The following is a 22,667-nucleotide window of genomic DNA, read 5'->3' on the forward strand; positions in this document are numbered from 1 at the left end:
TATTTGTATTTGTGTTGTTTGACTTCATCATGGAGGTAGTTGTGTAAGGAGCTGAGTGGATTCAGGTGATGTTGACTTTGCAGGAAATCACAGACATGAAGCTCTAATCCTAAAAGCCGTCCCTTAACCACCTCTCTTCTTCTGTGCTTTAGCTGCTTTAGTGAAAACTAATGGATGCTCACTTTTCCTTCCAAACCTGACTCATCCACCTCCTCCTTTCTCTTCTCCCGCCTTACTCATCATTTTGTGTCTTTTAACAGCAATGCTCCCGACTTTCACACTCGTTTAGTTTACGCTGTCCGTCAGCGGACTTTACTTACACTATCGCCATCGTTTATTGACATTTTGGTCCAGTGGAGTCCAGAAATCTGCACTATTAAATGAAAACAAATAAAGCTGTGGCTTAGTTTGTCTTCCTGTTTTATAAATAATTTTGAAATCTTGCAGTTCGATGTTTAAAGTGACAATGATAATGATATAACAGTGCTCTTCTATGAGCTACTGACAACATGTCTCTGAAATTCAAGTTAAAATTTTTTATTTATTTGCAGACAATGAGAAATGGTCAAAATAATGAAAAAGATGCAGTGGGTTTAACATAAGTTCAAATAATGTAAATAAAACGAGCTCATATTCATTTAGAAACAGCAACACTAATGTTTTAACTCAGGAAGAGTTCAGAAATCCATATTTGGTGAAATAATCATGAGGTTTTCTATGACCTCGTCTACCCCACTCTTCTATTGTGATGATTGCTTTCTGAGATTTATATTTATTGTCTTTTTAAATGCTGTGATATAACGAAACTCTCCAGTTGGAAGGTTGGCAATCCCGTCCTCAGCTCTGCTTCATGCTCAACTGTTCTTGGGTAAAATGCTGAACCCACAGTTGCCATAAATACTCTGACTGGTCTGCGACGTCAGAACAAAAAGCGTTGAGGATGCAAATATAGAAAAAGCTGTGTGAATTGGTCAACTTGTAACGCACTGTGCATTAAAATACCTAGAGAAAGTTTGTGATGAATGGATCAAAATGTGACGGATGTGTTTGTGTGTGATTTGCAGGAGTTTGTGATGATCGTGGTGTTTGGCTTGGAGTACTTCATCAGGATCTGGGCAGCTGGCTGCTGCTGCAGATACCGGGGATGGCAGGGACGCCTGAGATTTGCCAGGAAGCCCTTCTGTGTCATAGGTCAGAGTCTGTGTGTGAACAGTCGATCAAACCCAGCAGTTCTGTGTGTTCCTGTGGACAACATTTGTAAACATCTATCCCGTAACGACCTTTTCCTATCTCTTTCTGTTGCTGTTTTGTTCGAACGCCTTTGCTGTAGATTTCATCGTGTTTATCGCATCGCTGGCGGTGATCGCCGCGGGGACGCAGGGCAACATCTTCGCCACGTCAGCCCTGCGCAGCATGCGCTTCCTGCAGATCCTGCGCATGGTTCGCATGGACCGACGGGGAGGCACCTGGAAACTACTTGGCTCCGTGGTTTATGCTCACAGCAAGGTGGAAATGACAAACGGCTACACTTGTTCTGCCAAACAAACCTGACTGCTCAAATTTATATTTGAGGAATATGAAGTTTTATCCCAGCTTGCTTCTACTTGGGTGGCACGATGAGCGTTGTACGTGACGGTTACTGTTTGGATGAACAGGTTATTAACAGGCAATGTGAAAGAAAACATGCTAATTAATTAACGCTTCCCGTCTTGAAACGGGCATCTGATCTGAGCTGCTCGCTTTGTGAGGGGAATCTTTTGCTGACAGGAGTGATGCACATCCTGCTGTCAGCATTATGTAGTGAGCTACAATGATGATGATGAATTGATGTAAAAGCTCTCCCAACGTAACCAAGTCAAAGTGCAAGCCAAACGCAATTATGAGGCAAAGCTTAGCCAATAATGACAGTAGTGATATGGTAACGACAGCAGGGATCTGGATGCTAAAAAAGCTGCTGCCGACTAATGTGATCGATGTCCATTCTCTGCCTGACAGGAGCTGATTACAGCCTGGTACATCGGTTTCCTGGTGCTCATCTTCGCCTCCTTCCTCGTCTACCTGGCTGAGAAAGACATCAACTCAGATTTTGGCACCTATGCAGACTCCCTCTGGTGGGGGACTGTGAGTACTGCACAACCCCCCGCCCTGGCTGCTCAGGCTCCTCGTTGTTTTTCCAGCGAGTGGTGACAGTATATTTTTACGGTGGCAAAGCTTTCAAGAGCATTTAAATGTCTCTTCTTAGCTATAAAAACTGAAGAAAAATAAAACTTTATAGGTGATTAAACAACGTTGCTTAAAACCACATAAATGCGTAACAGGGTTATGGCGTTGTGCTGACTATTTTATTTCATTTATTGTATTGTTTATTTGTCCAGAAGGACCTTTAACAGTTGATTAAAATGAAAAGTTAAGACCAACAGTAAATACAATAAAATGAAAAAGACATGAAACAGCACACTTAAACCTACTGAATCAAAACAATTAGTACGGTTCTGGTTAATTTTTTAGCCAATTCTTTATTTAATCCTGAATATTGTAATCTCAGTAATGGTCTTAAAATCAGATTTTGATTTTATTTATTTATTTTTTCAAATAGGTTTTTTTAAAAAAAGAAATCAGTAGGACAAGTAAAACACGTTCAAACATAAATAATTTGTTTACTACTATGCTTCTGAATGAAAAGGAGTAGCAAGAAGTGAACACTTATTTAATACGACCCATTATATCAATTTAATGAAACATATTACTTACACACTCAATAATGATCAAATATCTGTCATTTAAACCATGTTATAATATTCATGTGCCTGTTCAGATGGTAATTAGTTCCAAAGGTTCCTGCAAAAATGGTATTAGTATTACTATTATTATACAATGTAGCTTACTTTAGGATGTAGGATTGATTCTTCTTCTTAGTCATTAAAGCCACATTTTCTTCTTTTTGAAGTACAATGTCTTGCAAAAGTAGCAACAGCAACTTGAGCTTTGTCACATTTTATCGCGTTCCACCCACAAACCTTTGTGCGTATTTACTGGGATTTTACGTGACAGACCTACACGAAGTAGTTACAACTTTTCTACAAATAAAAATCTAAAAGCTCTGACTTAAAATTCTGTTCTGCTCCGCTGGGTCAGTACTTTGTCGAAGCTTCAGCTGCTTGGTTTCTGTTTCCAGCATCTTTCAAATCTACAGACTCAAAGTTTTTGTTCAGTAATTTTTGCAACAATAATCCATGCTCATTTATACTGACTAAGAATCACCTGTAAACAGCAGTTTCAAAGACTTGGCGTCACAGAAACTAAATCAGATTGTCTCATTGGCAGGCGAACATTTGATTCAATGTCAGTTTTTCTTTAAAGGTTTAACTTTACCAGCATCCCACAGCATTATGCTGCCACCACCATTTTTCATGATGTGATTCTGATGTGGACAAAGTTGGAATTTAGCTTCGCGGAGTATCCCTGCGATGAACTCCATATCATTTTTTCTGACCTGCTGCCTTCGCTGATTTTTCACTGACGTTCTCCAACAAACCTCTGAGGCTTTCACATGACAGCTGGGTTTGTACTTAGATGAAATAACACACAGGCAGACTATTTAGTTGTCATAATTAGGTGTATTTTAACCCTATCAGTCCTAAACTTATCCAGGCAAATTTGCGTAATTCTGCCGCACGTTGTGCTGTCTGAAAAATTCCAGCGGTTTCTGAAAGGGGAGCCGCTGCGCTTTCCAGCCAGTATCGGGTTATTACGGTAATTTTACCCTCGCCGTAGCAGGGAGTGAAATTAATCTGAGGGGTGAAATACGAAAAGAACTTGCTAGATATCAAAAGTTCTAGTTATGGATATATGGGCAAATATATTTACTCAGAGGACATTTAAAGAACTGCATACAATTAAAATAAGCAAAAATATCCAGGCGGAGATTTGAAACTCAGGTCAAATCTCAGGGGTTTAAGGCATCACTAGATTTTATTTTGAGGTGTCAGAGCAAAGGGAGCTGATTAGATCTCCATTCGCAATAATAAAAAAAATAGCTGGAAAAAGCTAAAGGGGAAATGGTCCATGTGCTGGGTTGTCTGCTGCATACAGTTTACATGTTGTGAGGATCACAGCTCGTCTCTGAGACCTGAATTTCTTCATACATTCAGATAACTTTAACCACCATTGGGTACGGAGACAAGACGCCTCGTACGTGGCAGGGACGACTTCTGGCAGCTGGCTTTGCTCTCCTGGGCGTCTCCTTTTTCGCCCTGCCTGCTGTAAGTTCACAGTATTTACAAACATGAAATTTTTTATTTTTGACAAAAAACGAAATTAGCAGCTTTTCTTTTTTTGTCTTTAGGGAATCTTGGGTTCAGGCTTTGCCTTGAAGGTTCAAGAGCAGCACCGGCAGAAGCACTTTGAGAAGAGGAGGATGCCTGCTGCAAATCTCATCCAGGTGGTTGACTCAGTGTAAGCTGATGTTATGTTCTGCTCACACATCGCCTGGGCCAGTGTTGACTCTGACCTGTGTCTCCCTCTAGGCTGCATGGCGTCTCTATTCTACAGATGCCAAACACTCGTATCTAACAGCAACATGGTATTTCTACGACAGCATGTTGCCTTCGTTCAGGTAGGTGTCGCCATCAGGCCGCCTGGTCTGCAGTGAGCCGAATCAACAAGAACCACAAACCGCTTCTCACTTAAAATACTGACAGTATCTCTCGAAAGGTGAATAATAAGTAATTAAAAACGTTGGAGCTGATTATTATTCAGATGATATGATTAATTCAGTGGGATAAAACAGCATTTTGTCACTCGAACGCTCTTCAGTTTTAAACACAGAAATCTCACAACCATTATGTAGTTACACAAAATAACATTTTTATGCATTTTATGTTTTCTTTAATTTTATTGATCTACTTTAGTTAATTTTCCATTTGTGCTCTAATTTTTATTTTTGCGATTTTTAAAAATTATTTCCCCATCTCAAATTTGAGATTTTTTGATTTTTTTTTTTTATATTAATGGAAAAATATTTATTTTTTTGAGCACCTTGTAATCCAATTTTTTTTACATCCAAGCCAATTACATGATGATAATAATTCAATCTGGACTTAAAAAAATAAATAAAATAAAATCTTTGAGTTTTAACAAATGTGACCAAAAATGTACATTCGTAAATTTTGACAACGTGTTTTCAGCTCAGTTTGCCAAAATATATCTGGATTACCTTTACATGTATCCAATGAAATGAAACACAATTTAAAACATCACAGTTATTTTACGTAGCCTTTTACTTTTATGAGTCAAAAAAATAGCTGCTAAGAGGATATCAGCTCAAAAACAGTAAAAATTAAAATTATTTCGATACATTTTAATTATCTAATGGATCTGCTGATATATATGGTCGTTCAGTAATATACTGATGATGCATCAAGTCATTTAATGAAATTTAATGGAAGCAGGATTTCTAGTTGCACTTCATAACAGTCGGAAAGTCTGCTTTGTAACAGGAATAAATAAATAAATATGAACATGCAAACTTTACTTTGATTCATTTTTGGAGCCTATGTCTGTTAAAATAACCTCAGGACGTTTTTCAAACAATACTTCTAACTTTATCAATAATAAATTGTTGATTACTTTTGAATTTACTTTTTGTTAGATGTGTTGGAGTATTATTGCCACTTGACTGACACTTTTTGTAGCTTTTGAAAAGTCTGCCTCTTAAGTATAATATTGAAATCCCTCAGAATATGTTCAGGAAATAAACATATTCTTGCCTTTTTCGGTCAGAAACTGAAGCAATACGGGCGCCTCTGACCACTTCCTGCCCAAGATAGTAAAACTAAGATAAATGGAGACATCGTAACATGCTGTATGCACGATAGTTTATCTGACAGCATTATATGCAACTTTAAAGGATTTAATCAAACTAATTCTCTTCTGCAAGGAGTCATCAATTCCACTGGCTTTTGAATAGCCAAAGAAAGAAGCAACATATTTTCATAAAGTAAAATTTGATGAATTAATTAACTCAAATTAATTTGAAAATAATTTGAGTTATTTTCAAATTATGAGGTTTTAAATTTGGAGACACAAACAAGTCATCCAACGAAAGAGTCCTGGTGTACAGAAAAGACATACCGCTTGCGAAAGTCACCAAACCCACATGAAATTCTCAAAATAAAGATGTTCAACTGCAAATGTAACAAATTTAGCATTTAACATTTAACCGATAAAGAAGGTCGTTCAGTCTTAAACAAGTGGTCAAACTGCAGACTAAAAATCAATAAATATGTCGTCATGCTGGGAGCAGAAGTCATCCGACTGCAATGGAAAACATGAACAGTAAAAAAAACCCGTCATCCTCATGTCAAAGTCATTCAACCGCAAATTAAAAACAACTTCAAAGTCGCCCATCCACAAAAAAAAACAAACATTTTTTGTAGGCCTGTTTTAGTTTTATGGTTTGGATCCTTAATTTATATAATTTCTATCATTTATCCTTTTTCTCTCAAGTGTTTGGACCATTTAATTGGTCTTTTTGTGGCTCTCCATTGTTTGGTGTTTCTGTTATTTTGTTCATTTGTCATGTTTTGTTTGTTTTTTTTGTTCATTTGTGCACGTGGGCGTCAGAGAACTGACGCTACTGTTCAGTCACCTCCAGCGACAACGTAACACCAAGAAGGTTCTGCAGAACTCCTACAACACGCTGCTGTCTGGGCTCCGGCCCTACAGCTCCCCCTATCTGTCGAGGGACAGGTACGCACCTCTTTCAGCGCCCCAGTGCGTCCAAACAGGAGGCCCAAAAACACAGTCACACACACACACACACACACACACACACACTGATCATCAGACACAAGTTAAATCAGGACTGACTGACACAAAGTCAAATCCATGGAGGTGTGGTTTTCCTCTAAGCATCCTTTACTAACCTGAGTTCTTACCGTTTTACCGTCTTTGTCTGCAAAGTGCGAAGCTCATGCCCCAGCCATCTCTGCCATCTCTCGCCCCTCACTCATCGGTTTCCTCTTCCTCTCTTCCTTTATGTCCATTCTGTCCTTTTCACGGCATCCATCCTCCATCTGTTCGTAGGAAGGCAGAAGTTCCATGCAGGTTTGTTCTTCACGTCATGAGCTTGTAAACTAAAGGTCATTGTTAGTCAAAGGATTATGATTGGGGTGAATTTATTGCAAATCTGAAATATTAACAAGCATAAACAAAAGGGTTGGTTATTTAATTGGTTATTCACAGGCCGAATGCATGCACCTGATGAAAGAAGCATGTCAGGGTTCTTGGAGAATCGAGGCTTCTGGAAGATTTCTCTTGTTTTTGAGGTGCTGCTGTCACATCATGATGGTTATACTCAGGTGAAACCCTTAGCTGCTATATCCTCTTTTGAATAACACTCATCTCCCACTACTGTGAGTCTCTCTCAATAATCCAAAATTGCAGTCATGATTCACACATTTTGCTTGAATGTGGTGTGAAATAAGCAAAACTTTGAAATGGCAATTCGGATCATTGAGAAGCAACGCTTCACTTTGAGATGCACCTGTTGTCTTGCTTTGTGTTGTAAACTAGAACTTAAGTGTATTGCAGAATATTGCATAGGTCACAGTGTTTTCACTCATTTTAGATCAGTTTCTTGTAAAGAAGCTTCCAATATCAATTATGGCCATTTAAAAAAAAAAGAAGGATAATTTGAAAAAGAAAATAAGAGCAACGTTCCAAAAATATATATTTTAGATACTCTTCCATGCAAATTCATTAATCATTCGCAATAGGAGTAGAGGTCAGTTAATGCCAATAGCAGCCACTGTAAAGCAAGGTATCGCTGAAATTTTAATGCAAATTAAATCATGGATTACTGTCTTAATGATTAGCATGATTAGCTAGCATCCGGAATCTCTAGCCAAGCTGTTTTCTAAATCCATCATATTACATAATACAGATTTGGAAAGACAAAAAGCATAAAACAGATCAACTTCAGGTTCTGCCTTCCTATTATCTGTTAAAAGTTTAGTTCCCACTTATTATTTCTGCCTGAGCGAATAAGTCAAATTGTGATAAAAAAAAAAAAAATTTCAAACGACTTCTGACTTTATTTTTAAACGCCTCACTGAAATGGCTACACCTTCAACATGCTAGTACTATGGCGTATTCATCCGTTGGGAAAAAAAAAGTGTTTTTATTTAGTTTCAAATCACTAGTAAATGTAAATATCCACTAGTTCAGGCCACCATCTAATTTCTCGGTGCATCTCTGGCTTTGCACCTTCCACTCTCCATCCCTTTCTCCTCGCTACGCCTTACTCTCATGGGTTCACTGTGTGCCCAGGTTGCATCCTAGGACTTTTTGTCCTCCTCCACCCTCACTCCCGTCACTTCCCTCTCGGCCCCTCACCATCTTTCCCTCTGCCTTGTGTGTCTCCCCAGTCAGCTCCTTTCTAAAAAGCGAGGTCTCTTCCGGATTCATGCTGGGCGCAAGCAGAGGTACCCGCAGCAACAATCCTGTGCACGGGGCACGCTAAAACGTCGCAGATCGATAACTCTTACTTCTTCAGCAACACATCCTGCCTACCTTGCCTGAAGCACTCAAAGGATTTGTGGGCCGGATGCAGTGGCTTTCTAAATGTTTTCTTACAGTTAATGCAAAAACGCCATTCGCAGCATGTGAGTTCCAGAAAGATGTTGCATTAATATTGCATATAAGAAGCAATAATATTCATGTGTGCGGCCATAGCTGGTCTTAAACAGGCACTGCATTCTGGTCCACAAATACTTGTGTAAAGTCTTTAATATATGAATACATTTTAAGGTTTTGATTCGTAAATGCTTGAAAAATTAGGACTGAATTTGGTTGCTAAATTCATGTCAAAAGTCCCAGTTGGCTTATGACAGGCCCTTAAAGTTATTCGTAGTCCCAGACTTTGTCACATTACAGCCACAAACCTCAGTGTATTTTATTGAGATCTTATAAGCTGGAACAAATTTAAATAGAAGAAAGATTTTAACAAATAAACCTGAAAGTGTAGAATAGATTCAGATTCAGCCTTCAAAATTATTGTTGACATTTTTCTTTTTAAAATAACACGTAACAATCTGGCATTGATCTAGGCCAGGGGTGGGCAACTCCAGGCCTCGAGGGCCGGTCTCCTGCAACTTTTAGATGCATCTCTGCTTCAACACAGTCAAATAATGAGGTCTTTAGCAGGACTCTTGAGAACTAGACTGCATTTAGGAGGCGATTCAGCTGTTGGACTCAGGTGTGTTGGACCAGAGAGACATCTAAGAGTTGCAGGACACCGACCCTCGAGGACCAGAATTGCCCACCCCTGGTCTAGGCTTAGGTGTACTGTCTCTTTAACAAATTTTGTTTTATTTATTTATTTTTTTAGCTCCATTCATCATCCGGTCAACTCTGACTGGCTTTCTGGTCCCTGCAAAAGAAAAACATCCCCATAGCATAATGGTGCCAACACCATATAGGACAGTGGTGATGTAAAGCACACAAAGCCAATTGCAGTCAGGCAAGAATGTTCAATTTTGGTGTGCAGTTGTGCTTTAGTTGAAAATACAGAGTCTCCTACAATAATTGGGAAGTTTTGTTAATAATCATTCTCAAAATATATTAAATAAAAATGCCAATTGGTCTATCACTAACAAAGCCAATGATATACACTTAAAGTTGTGGTTGCAATGGGGTGTGGATACGGTTGCAGTAAAAACATGCATTTTCTGCTCATCAAAGGTCTTTGATATTGTGGAAAACATTCAGCTTTCCTGCTTTGTTAATTGTTTTTTTTTCTTGAATAAAAATGGTTCACAGCTCTGTGCATGCTCTTCGGTTTCAAACCGATCAAACCTCTGTATCAAATCAACATGCTTGTGTTGTATTTTTTATTTTTATTTTTTTACAGAGCTTAAAGTGCTTCTCTTTGCATGCACTGTTCTGGAAAGCATTTACTTCCTTTCCTTACAGCATGCAAAGGTCTTTCACTCTACCAACCCCCCCCCTCCATTTCCTGCCAAAGCCTATGAAATGCTGTGCCCCTTCTAAACCTACTCCTGCTATTTAAATTTTATTTTAAATAGCTGGTTTATGTGTATCACACGCAAGACAAAGAGTATATCATCTGAAAAGATGTGGGAGTGAACGACTTGGCTGGAACTGCTCTGCGGTGCATGACCGTTGCCTATGGATCCGTGACAGTACGTAACCTCTGAGTGGCTGCAGAGTGGGAGATCTCCACAAGAGCATGCTCTACCAGCAGCATCAGGGAGTCGATCCTTTGTACAGCCTGCCTGCCAAATAGCTTTTCTCCTGTAAGCAGTTGACCCCACGTAGCTCCCTGACTCGGCTTGTGGTGAGTGGTACCGAGTGCTCAGTGAAATGCCTTTTGTATTGCTGCCCTTTGAAGCTAATGTTTTGATGCCCATAAGGTCTGCTGAAGGGATTAAGGTGGTTTCTGTGATGTTTGCAGGACAATCTTTTTGCTGCTCCAGCACTGTAGCAAGTCTTCAGTTTTATTTCGCTGATACAGGTGCAAAAGACAGGAACAGCAGGTCACTCCTTAGGGCAGAATCAGTAAATATTGCACACAGTTCCTCCGTATTTCAGCTGCTCTGTCCTTCGCTGACAAAATGGATATCTTTGTTGTGTTCTCGTTTTTTTTTTTCTGTTTCTTCATGCGATGCCTGATGCTTCAAGAGGCCAAGTTTTTTTTTGTTACCTCTTTTTCTACTAACCAACTCTTTTCTAACTAAGTTAGGTTTCCATTATGCTCTTTTCCATATGCCTCCCAATAACATGGTGTATTAATGCTTTAATGGATGGTTTGTGGCAATGCAACCAAAACCAGAAATTGACCTGCTTGAATAGAAGAAAACTGAAATCTCTTGTTTTTTGAAGATGTTTCACGTCTCACCCAAATGTTTCTTTGATTCTGGTCATTAATAAGAAATCCTAGCCTTTCAGAGTTGGGATTGCTGATGGGTTCACCATTTTCTATCAATGATCAGAAATGTGGAAACCTTTCAGGTGAGAGGCAAAACATATTTAAGAAACTAGAAAAGAAAATCCAGTTGTCTTCTAGTCAATCGCCAAGAAACCCCATTTCCCGGATGGCTGAGAATCTACACCAAAAAGCTAAAATTTGTTTCCCATCATTTTCCAAAAACACCAGTGAGTCTCCATGTATTTAACTACTTTAACTTCACTGTCAGCAGTAAAATGGGCTTCCGGGATCGGATCCGGATGAACAACTCCCGTTCATCCCAAACCATCAGGAGCAAGGCTTCACCACTGCCACCCGGCTCCGGCGTCCGGCGCTCCCCGAGCCAGGAGAATGTCCCCGAAGCCACCAGCCCCGGAAAGGTCCAAAAGAGCTGGAGCTTCAATGACCGCACGCGCTTCCGCACCTCCCTACGCCTAAAGCCGCGCCCACCTGTTGATGGTAAGCAGAAATTGCGCGTTTCATCAGAGCTCACAAGAATGTCGCTAATCGTTGTCTTTACTTCTTGGACTTCAGTGGAGGGGGTTGGAGAGGAAAGCGTGGAAGACAAGTCGTATTGCGATGTGGCCATGGAGGAGGTGATTCCAGCTGTGAAGACGCTTATACGAGCTGTAAGGTGGGTTCTTTCACCGAGGTACCACCATTCATCTACTGTTCTCCGGGGATCATATTCAAGATGGTCTAATCTGAGAGTTACAGTAGAATAGACTAGAACAGAAATAGGCCTTAACGTCCTTTAGTGGGGAAATTAAGGTCGAACACCAGCAAAGTGACAGGCAAGTATAACATACTGTACAACACTTGTTAACGAAGCACTTATTAAAAATATGTACTTTGATCCAAAGAAATGTGCATTAAGATTCAAAAACACTTTTCAAATGTTGTTGTAACTCATTTCATTAAAGTTATTGTGTGTTTCTGCATTAAAAACTCCAACAGATTATTTACAAGAAGGGAAATTAAAAACTGTGCAAACAGAGCTGTGCTAATGGCAGCAGGAATGTTACTTGAAACGTGAAAAACTGGAAACATCAGCAGTGATTTAAACACTTCTAGAGTTTGTTGGGAGTGGTGAGGGTTTTAAAGTCATAACAGCTTTCGGGAGGAAGGATCTGTGATACTACTGCTTTGTGCACCCAGGATGTAGCAGTCCAGTTAGCAGCTTCAAGCATGTTGAAGGGAGGCATTGTCCATTAGGGATGCTGTAGAAAGTTTGGGAGAAGAGGTGCTGATGAAATTAGGGATACTCCATAAATAAAACAGGTCATGTTTTACTCATGGAGAGAATAAAGCCGCCCACGTTAGACGACATGTGCTTGTGTATTCGGGTCAGGAGAGTCATACCGTAGCTGACATTAAAAGGCAAGCTGTGTCTTTACTTCATGCAGATTTGGCTGATCAAGCGGAAATGTCCACTTTAGGGAGAAAATGGCACCTTAGTGCGAGCACGGTCAGATTCCCCATGTGACCTTGTCACTCCGTGAACCTGGCTGGTCATATGTGAGGTTCTGCGATACGGTGGCCTATCAGGGAAATTTAAATGAATACATAGAGACACGGGTAAAAACCCAATCTAGATGGATCATAATACAATATGACTAAACCGAGGCACATTATTTTGTACAGTTCTGACAAGGACAAACTCTAATAAAATGTGATTAAGGGCTTTTGTGATATTTAAGTCAGTTTCTGACATTGTGTTATCTCTTCCTGTAATGGAAGCACTACTGGACAAACTCTGATGTTCTCTAAGAATATTATTTCACTGGAGGATGTTCTTACATAACGGGGGTCAACAAGTTTTTTTTTTTGAGAATCTCTTTTTTTTCTTTAATGCCATTCTTACATTTATACAGGATTTTTAAATGAAAATTGGCACACACTTATAATTGATCTAGTTTAGCATTCAAATTAGCTACTAACTCACACGAGTCATGTTTTTTCCCCTTATATTAAACAATTTTCCCAGAAAAAAATTTATTCATATCCTTATCTTGTCCTAATCTGTAGCTGATGATTTATTTATTTATTTTTTAGTTCCATGAAACATAAAATTCCAAGAAGTTCTCAAGCAGCGCTGCGGGTGCGGCTCCCATCTCTGCACGCACGCGCACACGCACGCACGCACGCGCGCACGTGCACACACACACGCACGCACGCACACTCAGATTACCTGTATGAAGTTTTTTCACTGATGGTGGCAGAAAAACTACAATTGCTAGCAAACATCTGGTGCTTTGGCTGGGCCGTACTCCTAGGGGGGTTGATGAAAGCAGTTTATAATACCTCTGTTTCTTGGTCCCTGATGTCAGCACTGGAGCCTGACTGCATTTCTCAAGGTAGCGTGATGCTGTCTATGGAGTTCTATATTTGCAGCATGATGACGCCCTTGGAGGAAATGACCTTGCGCATGAATATTTTCTTAAATTGGATCTGATCACGACATTTACTTTTTTTCCTCATTTAAAACATTCTTGTAAGGATTTGCTTTTGTAAAAGCTTCATTAAGAGCTGCAGTTCACTTTTTTTTTCCTGTTTTATCATGCCACATCTATGAACATGTACGTTTTTGGGATTTTATGTGACTGAGTAACATAAAGGAACACATTTGTGAAGTGGAGTTTAGTTGGCAAATGTGTTTCCATCTCCACTTTCTCGAAAAAGCCAAAAACCAAAACAAACGAGTGTAATTTCTTTTTTTTCCAAATTAAAGAAATTATTTCGAACTTTACCATTTCTATTAATCGTGCCAGGATTTGATCTCTTGATCTCCTTGCTGCAAGGGAACAGTGGAACAAATTGTGCCACCATGTACCTCTGTATTCTACCCCCTTTACTCCAATAACCTTCAATAAAATTAAGAGGAACCTCCCTGCTAAGATGTTCAGAAGTAACCTAATTAACAAAAGGAGTCTACCTGTGTCAGATTTAATCTCGGTATGAAGCTGTGACGGTCTTACAGGTTTTTTAGAGGACAGTAGTGAGCCAGAGCTACAGTTGAAAGATTTGGATTTGGACCGTGATAAAACGGTCCAGTCAAAGTAAAACTGTAAATCTGATTTAGAATGATAATTTTAAAAACTTGATGTTTTCAAATGCTCTCCATACAGTCATGTGGTTGTCTAAAGACAACTCTTTTTGCCTTTAGATGTTCAAACCCGGGCATGGCGCACACTAAAGGACTTGCAGCTTTAATTGATTTGAGAACTGGTTCTACAAAGTTCTGACTCAGGAAAATGAATACAAAGGTCCACCACACGTTTCAGATTTTCAGTAATTAAACGTGTGGAAAATGTGCATCTTTCCCCCGCCGTGGACCATCAACCTGTCAGTGCAGCACCTTGCGTCTTGCCCGTTATCCGTAGGAGATGCTAAGTGTGCATTTTACTTCCCTTCATCGTCTACATTTTATTGGTTTTTCACATGAGATTGAATAAGACTGAAACATTGAAGTGACGGTCATGTGACGGCATACAAAATAGTTCCAGGGTTTTGAGATGTCCATGCTTGATTTAACTTGTTTTGGCGCTGAATTCAAACCGACATCATAAACGTTTGTGAAACTAAGTGGTCCTTCAGAAGTGCGATTCCTATTTCAGGCGTGCGCCACCGTGTGTTTCTGTGTGACGGTCTGATGCCACTGATAGCCCGTGGCACTGTCCTCTCATGGCTTGTGCTTGACTCAGCAGATAACTTTGACCTCAGCTGCTCTGTGCTGCAGACAATAGAAGAGGGGGGGAGTTCCTAAAGATAGTGCAGGTGTGTAAACAGCAGGTGTTTTCACCGTGTTAGCACACAGGTCCATGTGCAACATCTCAGCACGGCTCATGATTGATGTCCGGGAAACACAGAAAGGCTTTAGTGCTGAGACTTCACTTTAGATGCATGTGGTTTATCAGTGCCAGGCTGCCTGAATAAATGTGTATGGTGCTGGGTTTATGTATGGAGAGAGGAAAGAAGAAAACAAAGCCTGTGCGCTTCTCTTCTGTAACTCCCCACGTGCAAAAAATGTGATACTGCACAACAACGTTCTTGCAAGCTTGCAGTCTTTGATGAAGTGCCTGCTTTAATAGATAAATAATTTGGACGTGGTTTCCATTTATAGTGATCTGATGTCATTTGTTGTTGTGGCTTTCAGGTGTAATATTTTTAAGGCCTTATTATTTTTATGCTTTATATTAATGTGTTGTACATATGCTTCATCTCGTGGGCTGGGTTTTGTCACTTAGCGGGGCGCATAGTTATATCCAGAAAGATTCAGACCTGCTCCTGCAGTGGCTCATCCGTCTTGGCCCACCTTGGGTTCATGTCAGCAAAACAGTCATTTTTAATTCCCAGATAAAACCTGCCATTGGAGACTATCTGGGAATCACCTTTGCTGAATTGCAGAAATGTTTGCAGTGGCTTTGCAAGCATTTTGGGCCACAGCTGACACTTCCCTCTCTCCCCCCAGTCATCGGCGTGTTTTTACATCTCAGCTTCCTAGCACCGAGAAGCGATAATATCTTTTAGTTAGTCGTGCCAAATGTGCCGCGCGGTGACTGGAAATTGTCTGGATAACGGTGGGGGCGCTGAAACCTGACTCCGTGTTATTAAAGCCATTTTAGTGACCAGGAAGGAGAAGTCAGCATTTTTGAAGAAACCCTCGGAGGATACAAACCCCCCCGCCCCCTCTCATTCCCTTTCAACCTTTTCCTTAACCCACACCGGAGGCCTGCCCTGGCAAGGAAAAAAAAGAAAAACTGCGCCTACTTGCAAATTAAGAAAAGACTGCTTGCAAAAATACTCCAAACGCATAAGTCATCAAGAAGTCGAGTGCTGCACGAGGAGAAGGGGGACTGCGCTGACGGTTATGAAGGCACCGGGTCACCAGCTAGTCCTTCTCCTTTCCACTCGCTTCCCTGCTTTACTCAAACACTCTTCTCATTTTCGCCAGTCATCCTGAGTCAAACATCTAAAACGTGTTCACACGTTGTGACTTTGCGTTACAGCGTCAAACCTCAATGATTGAACTCTTGACTGCGTCATCCTCGTCAGTTTAGGCGGACAGCCGGATCTTGCTAGGTTCGCAACTTTCCCTTTTATTTCTAAATAATGCACCGCTTTCACATAAGATGCGTCGACGCATTTATATGTCTGTGTGATTTCATTGTGTTTTACTGTTTGTATGTTGCAACACGGAGACAGGAGTTCCTGCTGATAAACAAAGCTATATCCTTTCTCATGCTGAAAATCTTTTCTTTCCATCACTCACACAACCAACCACTGGAAGAAGAAACCACTGCTTACTTTGTTTATTGCGTAATTTAAAAGCTTCTTTTGACACATTGTGTTGCACAGCCAGCCTCCCTGGCAAAGAGAATAAAAGGAAGCTAAGGTAACAGGCAACACATGAAGCCAGGTGCAGACATCTTTAAACTTTTCTCCACATCTCCCCTCCCTTTTTATCTCTGTTACAGGCTCTACTCCCTCATATATGACCTTTAAGCAGAATAATGCCAGGGGATGTTGTCAGTGGACGTGTTCACCTGGTACAGTGGTGTAGGGTTAACAATCCTGGGTGCGACTCCCTCACACTTGGGTGTGGGTGGTGATTATGAGTTGTGTGCACCCAGGAGCGGGAGCAGCTGTGGTCCACCAGTGGCTCCAGCACAGCTGTCACAATGACAAAAGAGCAGAAACTGGGGATAGAATAGAGGTGTGTGTGTGTGTGTGTTATCCTATCCGTGGAACTGTGCTAATTGCTGAAACAGCAAATCCCGATAAGAAAATGTCTCTGGGAGAGGCGCTGAGTGTCTCAATATATCCGCACGGTTTGGTAGGTTTGTGACTGCTTTCTTTATGGGCCTGCTTGTGAATGATAAGGTCATGCCGACGTTAATTAATCTTGTTATTGTCGGGGTGAGCTGCATTGTTTGATAGCCTCCTGCTTGTGCATTTTTCCAAAGGTTTACGGTTGCTTCTGTGCGCTTTCCGGTGCGGTTTTGAAACTCTACGCAGAAAGGTAATAACAGGAGGAGTGTTGTGTTTGTGGGTGTAGGATTCTGAAGTTTCTAGTGGCGAAGAGGAAGTTCAAGGAGATGCTGCGTCCATATGACGTGAAGGACGTCATAGAGCAGTACTCTGCAGGACACCTGGACATGCTGGGCCGCATCAAGAGCTTGCAGATGAGGTACCTCAATCTGTATATTACAAACACTCATCTGCATCTTTACGAGCTGTAAAAAAACCAAGACCTTAATCTCATGATACGTTTTCTGCCATCGTAAATAATAAGCATAATGTATTTCCTATCTTTGCATTCCGGGATTTAATAAATCCTTTGTTTTTCACAAACTCCTAAAATAGGTCAAAGCAACTGCAGATGAAATATAACACCTCAATTGCTACTTGTGTATTTAGCAAGTCAAGCCCAGAACGCAGAAGTTTACTACTTGCAGTTCAAAAGTATTCATACCCCCAAGCCTTTTAACATTTTGTGATGTTACAAACTTCAATGCATTTCATGACCAAACTAATAAAACATTGTAATATTTAGCCATTTTATTTCTAATTCTGTATAATTGCAGCACATTTTATCATTCATATTTTGATAAAGTTAGGAGTTAGGATTAAATTGGTCTGATGGCTATGACAGAAAAGGCACTAAAAATATTTACCTTATGCAGAGAACATTGTAGGTAGGAGCCAATTGCAGTCCATAAGTTTGGACTTTATAAATTGTAACTTTGGTGAGAACTAAAGCGTACGATAAATAAATTTTTAAAAAAGGGCAATATGAAATGTTTAATCTTCATGGTACTTACTGAACCCTGTTTCCTCTGTGTAATAGGGTGGATCAGATAATTGGGCGGGGAGGTGTTCAGTCTGATAAAAAAGTGCGACCCGAAAAAGGAGAGAAGACGCCTCCAGAACTGGACCCACTGGACGAGCTCAGCATGATGGGCCGTGTGGTCAAAGTGGAGAAACAGGTACCAGAAGACAACGATACTTGAAGAGCGTAGCTGCGTTTCCATTACAAATGTTTTCAAAGCCTTGTCGATTTTCCGATAATGTAGAAAAAAACACCATTAATTTGCAATTGTGGTGTTTCCAATAAGTAAGAAATGCAATTAAAATCACACATGAATAAGATCGTTCACACGATGAGTCATTAAAAACATGCAGCTCCGTCATCCTCCTACCACTTTCTGTCGTCTTCTACGTCTTTTACGCCGGTCATCACATCCGGTTGTTGATCGCGTGACTTGTGTGATGCGAGAAAGATTCTTCCATTTAACTTGTGAATTTTGAAATGGTCAATAATTTACCTGATCCTAGCTCAAAAACCTTTTAGCAAAACACTAGTTTTATTTGTCTTTGGCATATTTCCATTAAGCAAAGTTTTTTTTCTCCGTAATTCCAATTTGTGCAGTTATATGGACTAATGGAAACAGCTAACGAAGCTGTGTGAAACTAACCAGATGGAAAGGCTATAAAGCTGCTGACATCTCACAGTCCAGTGTTGGTGTGTCTCTCTTTAGGTACAGTCTATAGAAAACAAGTTGGACCTCATGCTCAACTTCTACTCCCAGTGCTTGAAGAAAGGCTCCTCTCACGTCACGCTGTCCTCCCTCCTGGACCCCGACCTGACGTCTGACTACCACAGCCCCACGGACCAAAGAGACCTTTTCCCATCCGCTAACACACTGAACATCTCCCAGTCTGACAGCGGGAACTTGGAATGACAATGGGACACAGACCCTAACCCTAAACAGTATGTCCTCCTTAGGCTGAGTCCTCTCATACCAAACTTCCCCTTTAATTCAGATCCATTATGATTGCCCGTCCCATCTCAAGCCTCCGTCCTCAGCCCTTTATCCTGGAATGAATGTTTCTGGAGCTGGTCAGACATTGGCCACTAGGTGGCTCCAGCTGACGAGGAGCCTCAGCCAAAGCTGCTCACCGCACACGCCTCTCAACTCACTGGATGAGGAAAGTACTTGACTACTGAAGCAGTCTCACCCACTCACGTCATGCTGTATATCTAAACCTACTTTAAAACATTAATTGTAGACAGACTGTGGAAGGAAGTTTTGCAGATATCTGGAGGAATCGTCTCTTTCCTCTTTTATTGTCCGGTTTTATTTTCCCTTGGGCGCTTCAGTCGACTGAAAGTTCCTTTCCGACATTAGGGTGACGACACAGTTTTTCATGCTGTGATGAATGTAGCTGTTCCTTTGTTCAAGAGAAACTGCAATGCAAGAACAAGAGCCATCGACACCTGAAGGAAAAACACAGTTTGACCTGGATCAGCTGCACCGGCACATGGTCCCACCCAGCGAGGGAAGTTCTGTTTTCCAGATCCGACGTTAATCACCCAAACGTTTCACATGAGAACAGAGTGAAAATAATGAGCTGGATTGACTGTGGATTTGGACTGTACCTTAGTGTAAATTGTTGTTTGTTTTTACCTGTATTTCCTCTTTAGGAAGTCTGGTCTCCGACAAGCCCAACAGCAAAAACAAAAAGGAAAAAAAAAGACACACATATTGTTTCCAGCTCAGCTGGCATTGTATTGAGGATTAAGTAGGATTTAATAGAGCCGTGGTGGTCCGTTGTAATTCTCAAATCTCTTTTGCAATTTTTCCAGACTACTGTGCGAACTACGACCGTTTTAGTGACGTACATTTTTACTTTTAAAACAAAACCTCCAGAAGTCTCTGTCTTGCAGCCCAAAATCCTGCCATATTTATTCGTCAGGTTTGCTTTTAAAAGGATAGTCCAGAATTGAGGAGAAGTTTTGTGAAAACATAATGAAAGGTTCATATATCTGTCGGATCCCGGTTCTCTTGGTGTCTTTGTTTTGTTTAAATCCAGATCTTTGGACCCAGGGGATAAATGTCTAATTTAGTGAATTTATATACTAAATGGCAAAATTGATATCTGTTGTATATTTAAGGACAACAAAATAATTTGCTTTCTTAGATAATGTTAAATAATTTCTGGCTTATTATTTTAATTTTAGTCCAAACAACTATAAAGACTACAAACATAATCATATTTTTCAATAAATTCAGGGTTGAACATCGCCAACAACCAACATTTAAAGTCATGACTAATCATACATGTATTTAAAGCTTCTTTGGTTTAAATTTGTTAAATTAAATAATCGACTTTAATTAAACTTTTGATGTCAGTTTTATTTATTGGAAATCATGACAGGCTCTGCCTGGCATTCATCTAAAGTTTTCAAGCAAAACAAGCTGGCAATGTCACATTCTTGTCAGGTGAAGACTCCAGCAACACTTGAACTACTAGGAAACAACTTTATTTGGAAGCCAACACATTTCAGCTTGTGGCCTTCATCAGGGTCACGTTCCTTCCATGTTTTGGAATTTTTTTCCAAGAGTTATTTTTGACTGGATCTAAAGACCAGCAAAGATACTTTGAAGTGACTTGAAGAAAAACTCTCTTTGAGTCAGAAGTCACAAATCTAGCGAGGCGTTTGTGTGCTGCAACTCCAAACTGCTCTGATGTGTTAAAAGTTGGAGCCTTTAAAATGCTAGAAGACAATTTTAGTTTCAACCCCCTTTCAAAATAGCATTAGCTTCAGTCTCTGGGTCCTGCAAGTGAGTATTTACCCTAAACGAAGACGGCAAGAGAATGAGTTATCTCCTTTAAGTAAGATATTAACTCATTGTTAATTGCTACAGAACTTCAATTAAAATAATTCTGACAGATTAGATCCTCAATATGAATTTAGACGGACTATGCTGAAAGCAGTTTTCTGCACTGCTTTTCATCACTCACATCTGACCTCAAGTCAGGTAACACCTCACAACCTCTGTGTCACAAGGGCAGTTTTTACTCTTGTTCCTGTATCAGATGTCACATACACTTAAAGACAGCACAAGCACAGTTTTGAACAATGAATGATGCTCAAGAAATCCAGGTCTATTGCATGAATTTCAGATTATCATTAGTGCACGTTCCATTAAAACGCTTCAGAATAAAAGGGTGTGCAGTTGATCATTAAAATGTTACATGCAGACAAACACGAACAACAAAAGCAATTCCATTACTGGCACTTCATAAACGGAACGCCATTTTGTTGTTTAATTTAGCCTCTGGCTATTCCCATATGTTTAATTTTACAAAACATGTTAAAAAAAATATGTAATTTTTTTTTCTTTTTTTAAGTTTTGTGGTTGCTGACGTAAATTTAAGATTTGTGTTATTTTTTTTTTACATAAATGCAGCAATTTTGACAGAACTGTACGACCCCACAGCTGATCTGGCCCACAGACTTGTTGATCTTGAACATAGATGTCATGTTTAGTGTATGCTCATATTTCCTTTCTGCAACAGCTAAAAAAAAAAAAAATCCCTTAATTATTTTTTGAGAAATTCTTCCATCCCCAGTCACGTCCAGCTGACTCAGGTGCTCCACTTTTCCATTTAAGTGCGACTTTTAAACAGTGAATGTACTTCATTGCTCGGCCTGTTCAGATCTATCTCTGCTCCAATGGTTCTTGACGCTAGAAGTCGCTTTAGGCACCATCCAAGTTTTCTGGTTATTTCCATGGAAAATACTTGGATAGTTTTATTTCTAGGGATTGAATTACTGCAGAGATCCCTGTTTATTAGAGGCAATGTTACCATGAATGACGCTGTTATTCATGATAATTAATGGGAGATCACTTTGTTGCATGTTGTTCCTAATGTGGCCCGCGTATTAGTAAAAAAAAACACACACACAAATGTGTTCCAGGAAGAAGATAAAAGCAAATAACCTGTGCCTTGTTTCTCCTTATTCCGTGAAAGGTGTGGTGCGCCTTTCTATCTCCTACTTAAAACAATAAAAAATAAAAAAATTAAAAAAAAAAAACGCTTGGAAGAAGTTTATTTCATAGAAATTACACAAAAGAATGCTTTTTTACTTTTTTTGCGTAACATTTAACGAAAGAAAAACTTAGTTGTAAAAATGTAATCTTTTACAACTACTGCAATTTTCTGAGAATATTACTGTATCGTCGGCATATCATCGTACCTCCATAGAAACCCATACAGTATCTTAACACCCTTTAGATGTGGAAGCTGGAGGCATGGACATTTTGTGTCAACACAGGAATCTCTGCAGGCATGTGTGCTGTCACAAGCATGTCACTTTAGATAAGATTGGCTTCCACACAACTACCTCTGAGGCCGCTACGGGGCGCTAGTTTAGAAACCTGATTAGGAGAAACACTTAGTGACTGTCCAACTGACTGAATGCTATGCATGAACCAATCTGCACGTTCTCTTATCTGTTAGTGACGTCCTACCATCCGTCCATCTTTTCACTGACTTGCTGCCATTTGACATTCCACCTCATTACTCTTTTAGCTGCTTTCCTACTGTAGGTTTTGGAGCTGCTTTTAGAATAAAGCACGAACTGAACGAGCAATAAGCAAAACGCTAACTCAACACGAAGTCTTCCAAGTCCAAATGGTGGGGCAGTTGACTGAATAAAATGCAGCGTTGGTTTGTTTTCTAATCTAACCTATATTTGATCTTTTAAAGAGGTACAAAAAATGTGTTTCTGCTGAGAAGAAATTTTTAGAAAACTAACTTATTAATTTATTTGTTTCAATAAAGCTCTTTGGACTGTTTGTTGCTCTGGGTCTCTTCTTTTTCT

General features: G+C 40.0%; 1 protein-coding gene across 8 annotated transcripts in view; it reads left to right on the forward strand.

The window, feature by feature from the left end:
• Positions 1–22,641, forward strand: part of kcnq4 (potassium voltage-gated channel subfamily Q member 4) — a 58,030-nt gene extending 35,389 nt beyond the window's left edge. For 2 of the 8 annotated variants that reach the window (XM_008421934.2, XM_008421933.2), the window contains 12 exons: positions 1,065–1,191; positions 1,331–1,506; positions 1,996–2,121; positions 4,152–4,262; positions 4,346–4,441; positions 4,527–4,615; positions 6,625–6,750; positions 11,220–11,449; positions 11,525–11,624; positions 17,049–17,180; positions 17,841–17,979; positions 18,532–22,641. In XM_008421934.2, the coding sequence (XP_008420156.1) occupies positions 1,065–1,191; positions 1,331–1,506; positions 1,996–2,121; positions 4,152–4,262; positions 4,346–4,441; positions 4,527–4,615; positions 6,625–6,750; positions 11,220–11,449; positions 11,525–11,624; positions 17,049–17,180; positions 17,841–17,979; positions 18,532–18,735 (1,656 nt within the window). In that variant the 3' untranslated portion in view covers positions 18,736–22,641. Of the gene's footprint in view, positions 1–1,064; positions 1,192–1,330; positions 1,507–1,995; positions 2,122–4,151; positions 4,263–4,345; positions 4,442–4,526; positions 4,616–6,624; positions 6,751–7,086; positions 7,108–8,429; positions 8,487–11,219; positions 11,450–11,524; positions 11,625–17,048; positions 17,181–17,840; positions 17,980–18,531 lie in introns of all 8 variants that reach the window. The other 6 variants (XM_017307552.1, XM_008421936.2, XM_008421937.2 and 3 more) reach the window with 6 other exon arrangements.
• The last annotated feature ends 26 nt before the right edge of the window (positions 22,642–22,667 follow it).

Source organism: Poecilia reticulata, linkage group LG11 (assembly GCF_000633615.1).
Source record: "Poecilia reticulata strain Guanapo linkage group LG11, Guppy_female_1.0+MT, whole genome shotgun sequence".
In the NCBI taxonomy this organism is placed as follows: domain Eukaryota; kingdom Metazoa; phylum Chordata; class Actinopteri; order Cyprinodontiformes; family Poeciliidae; genus Poecilia; species Poecilia reticulata.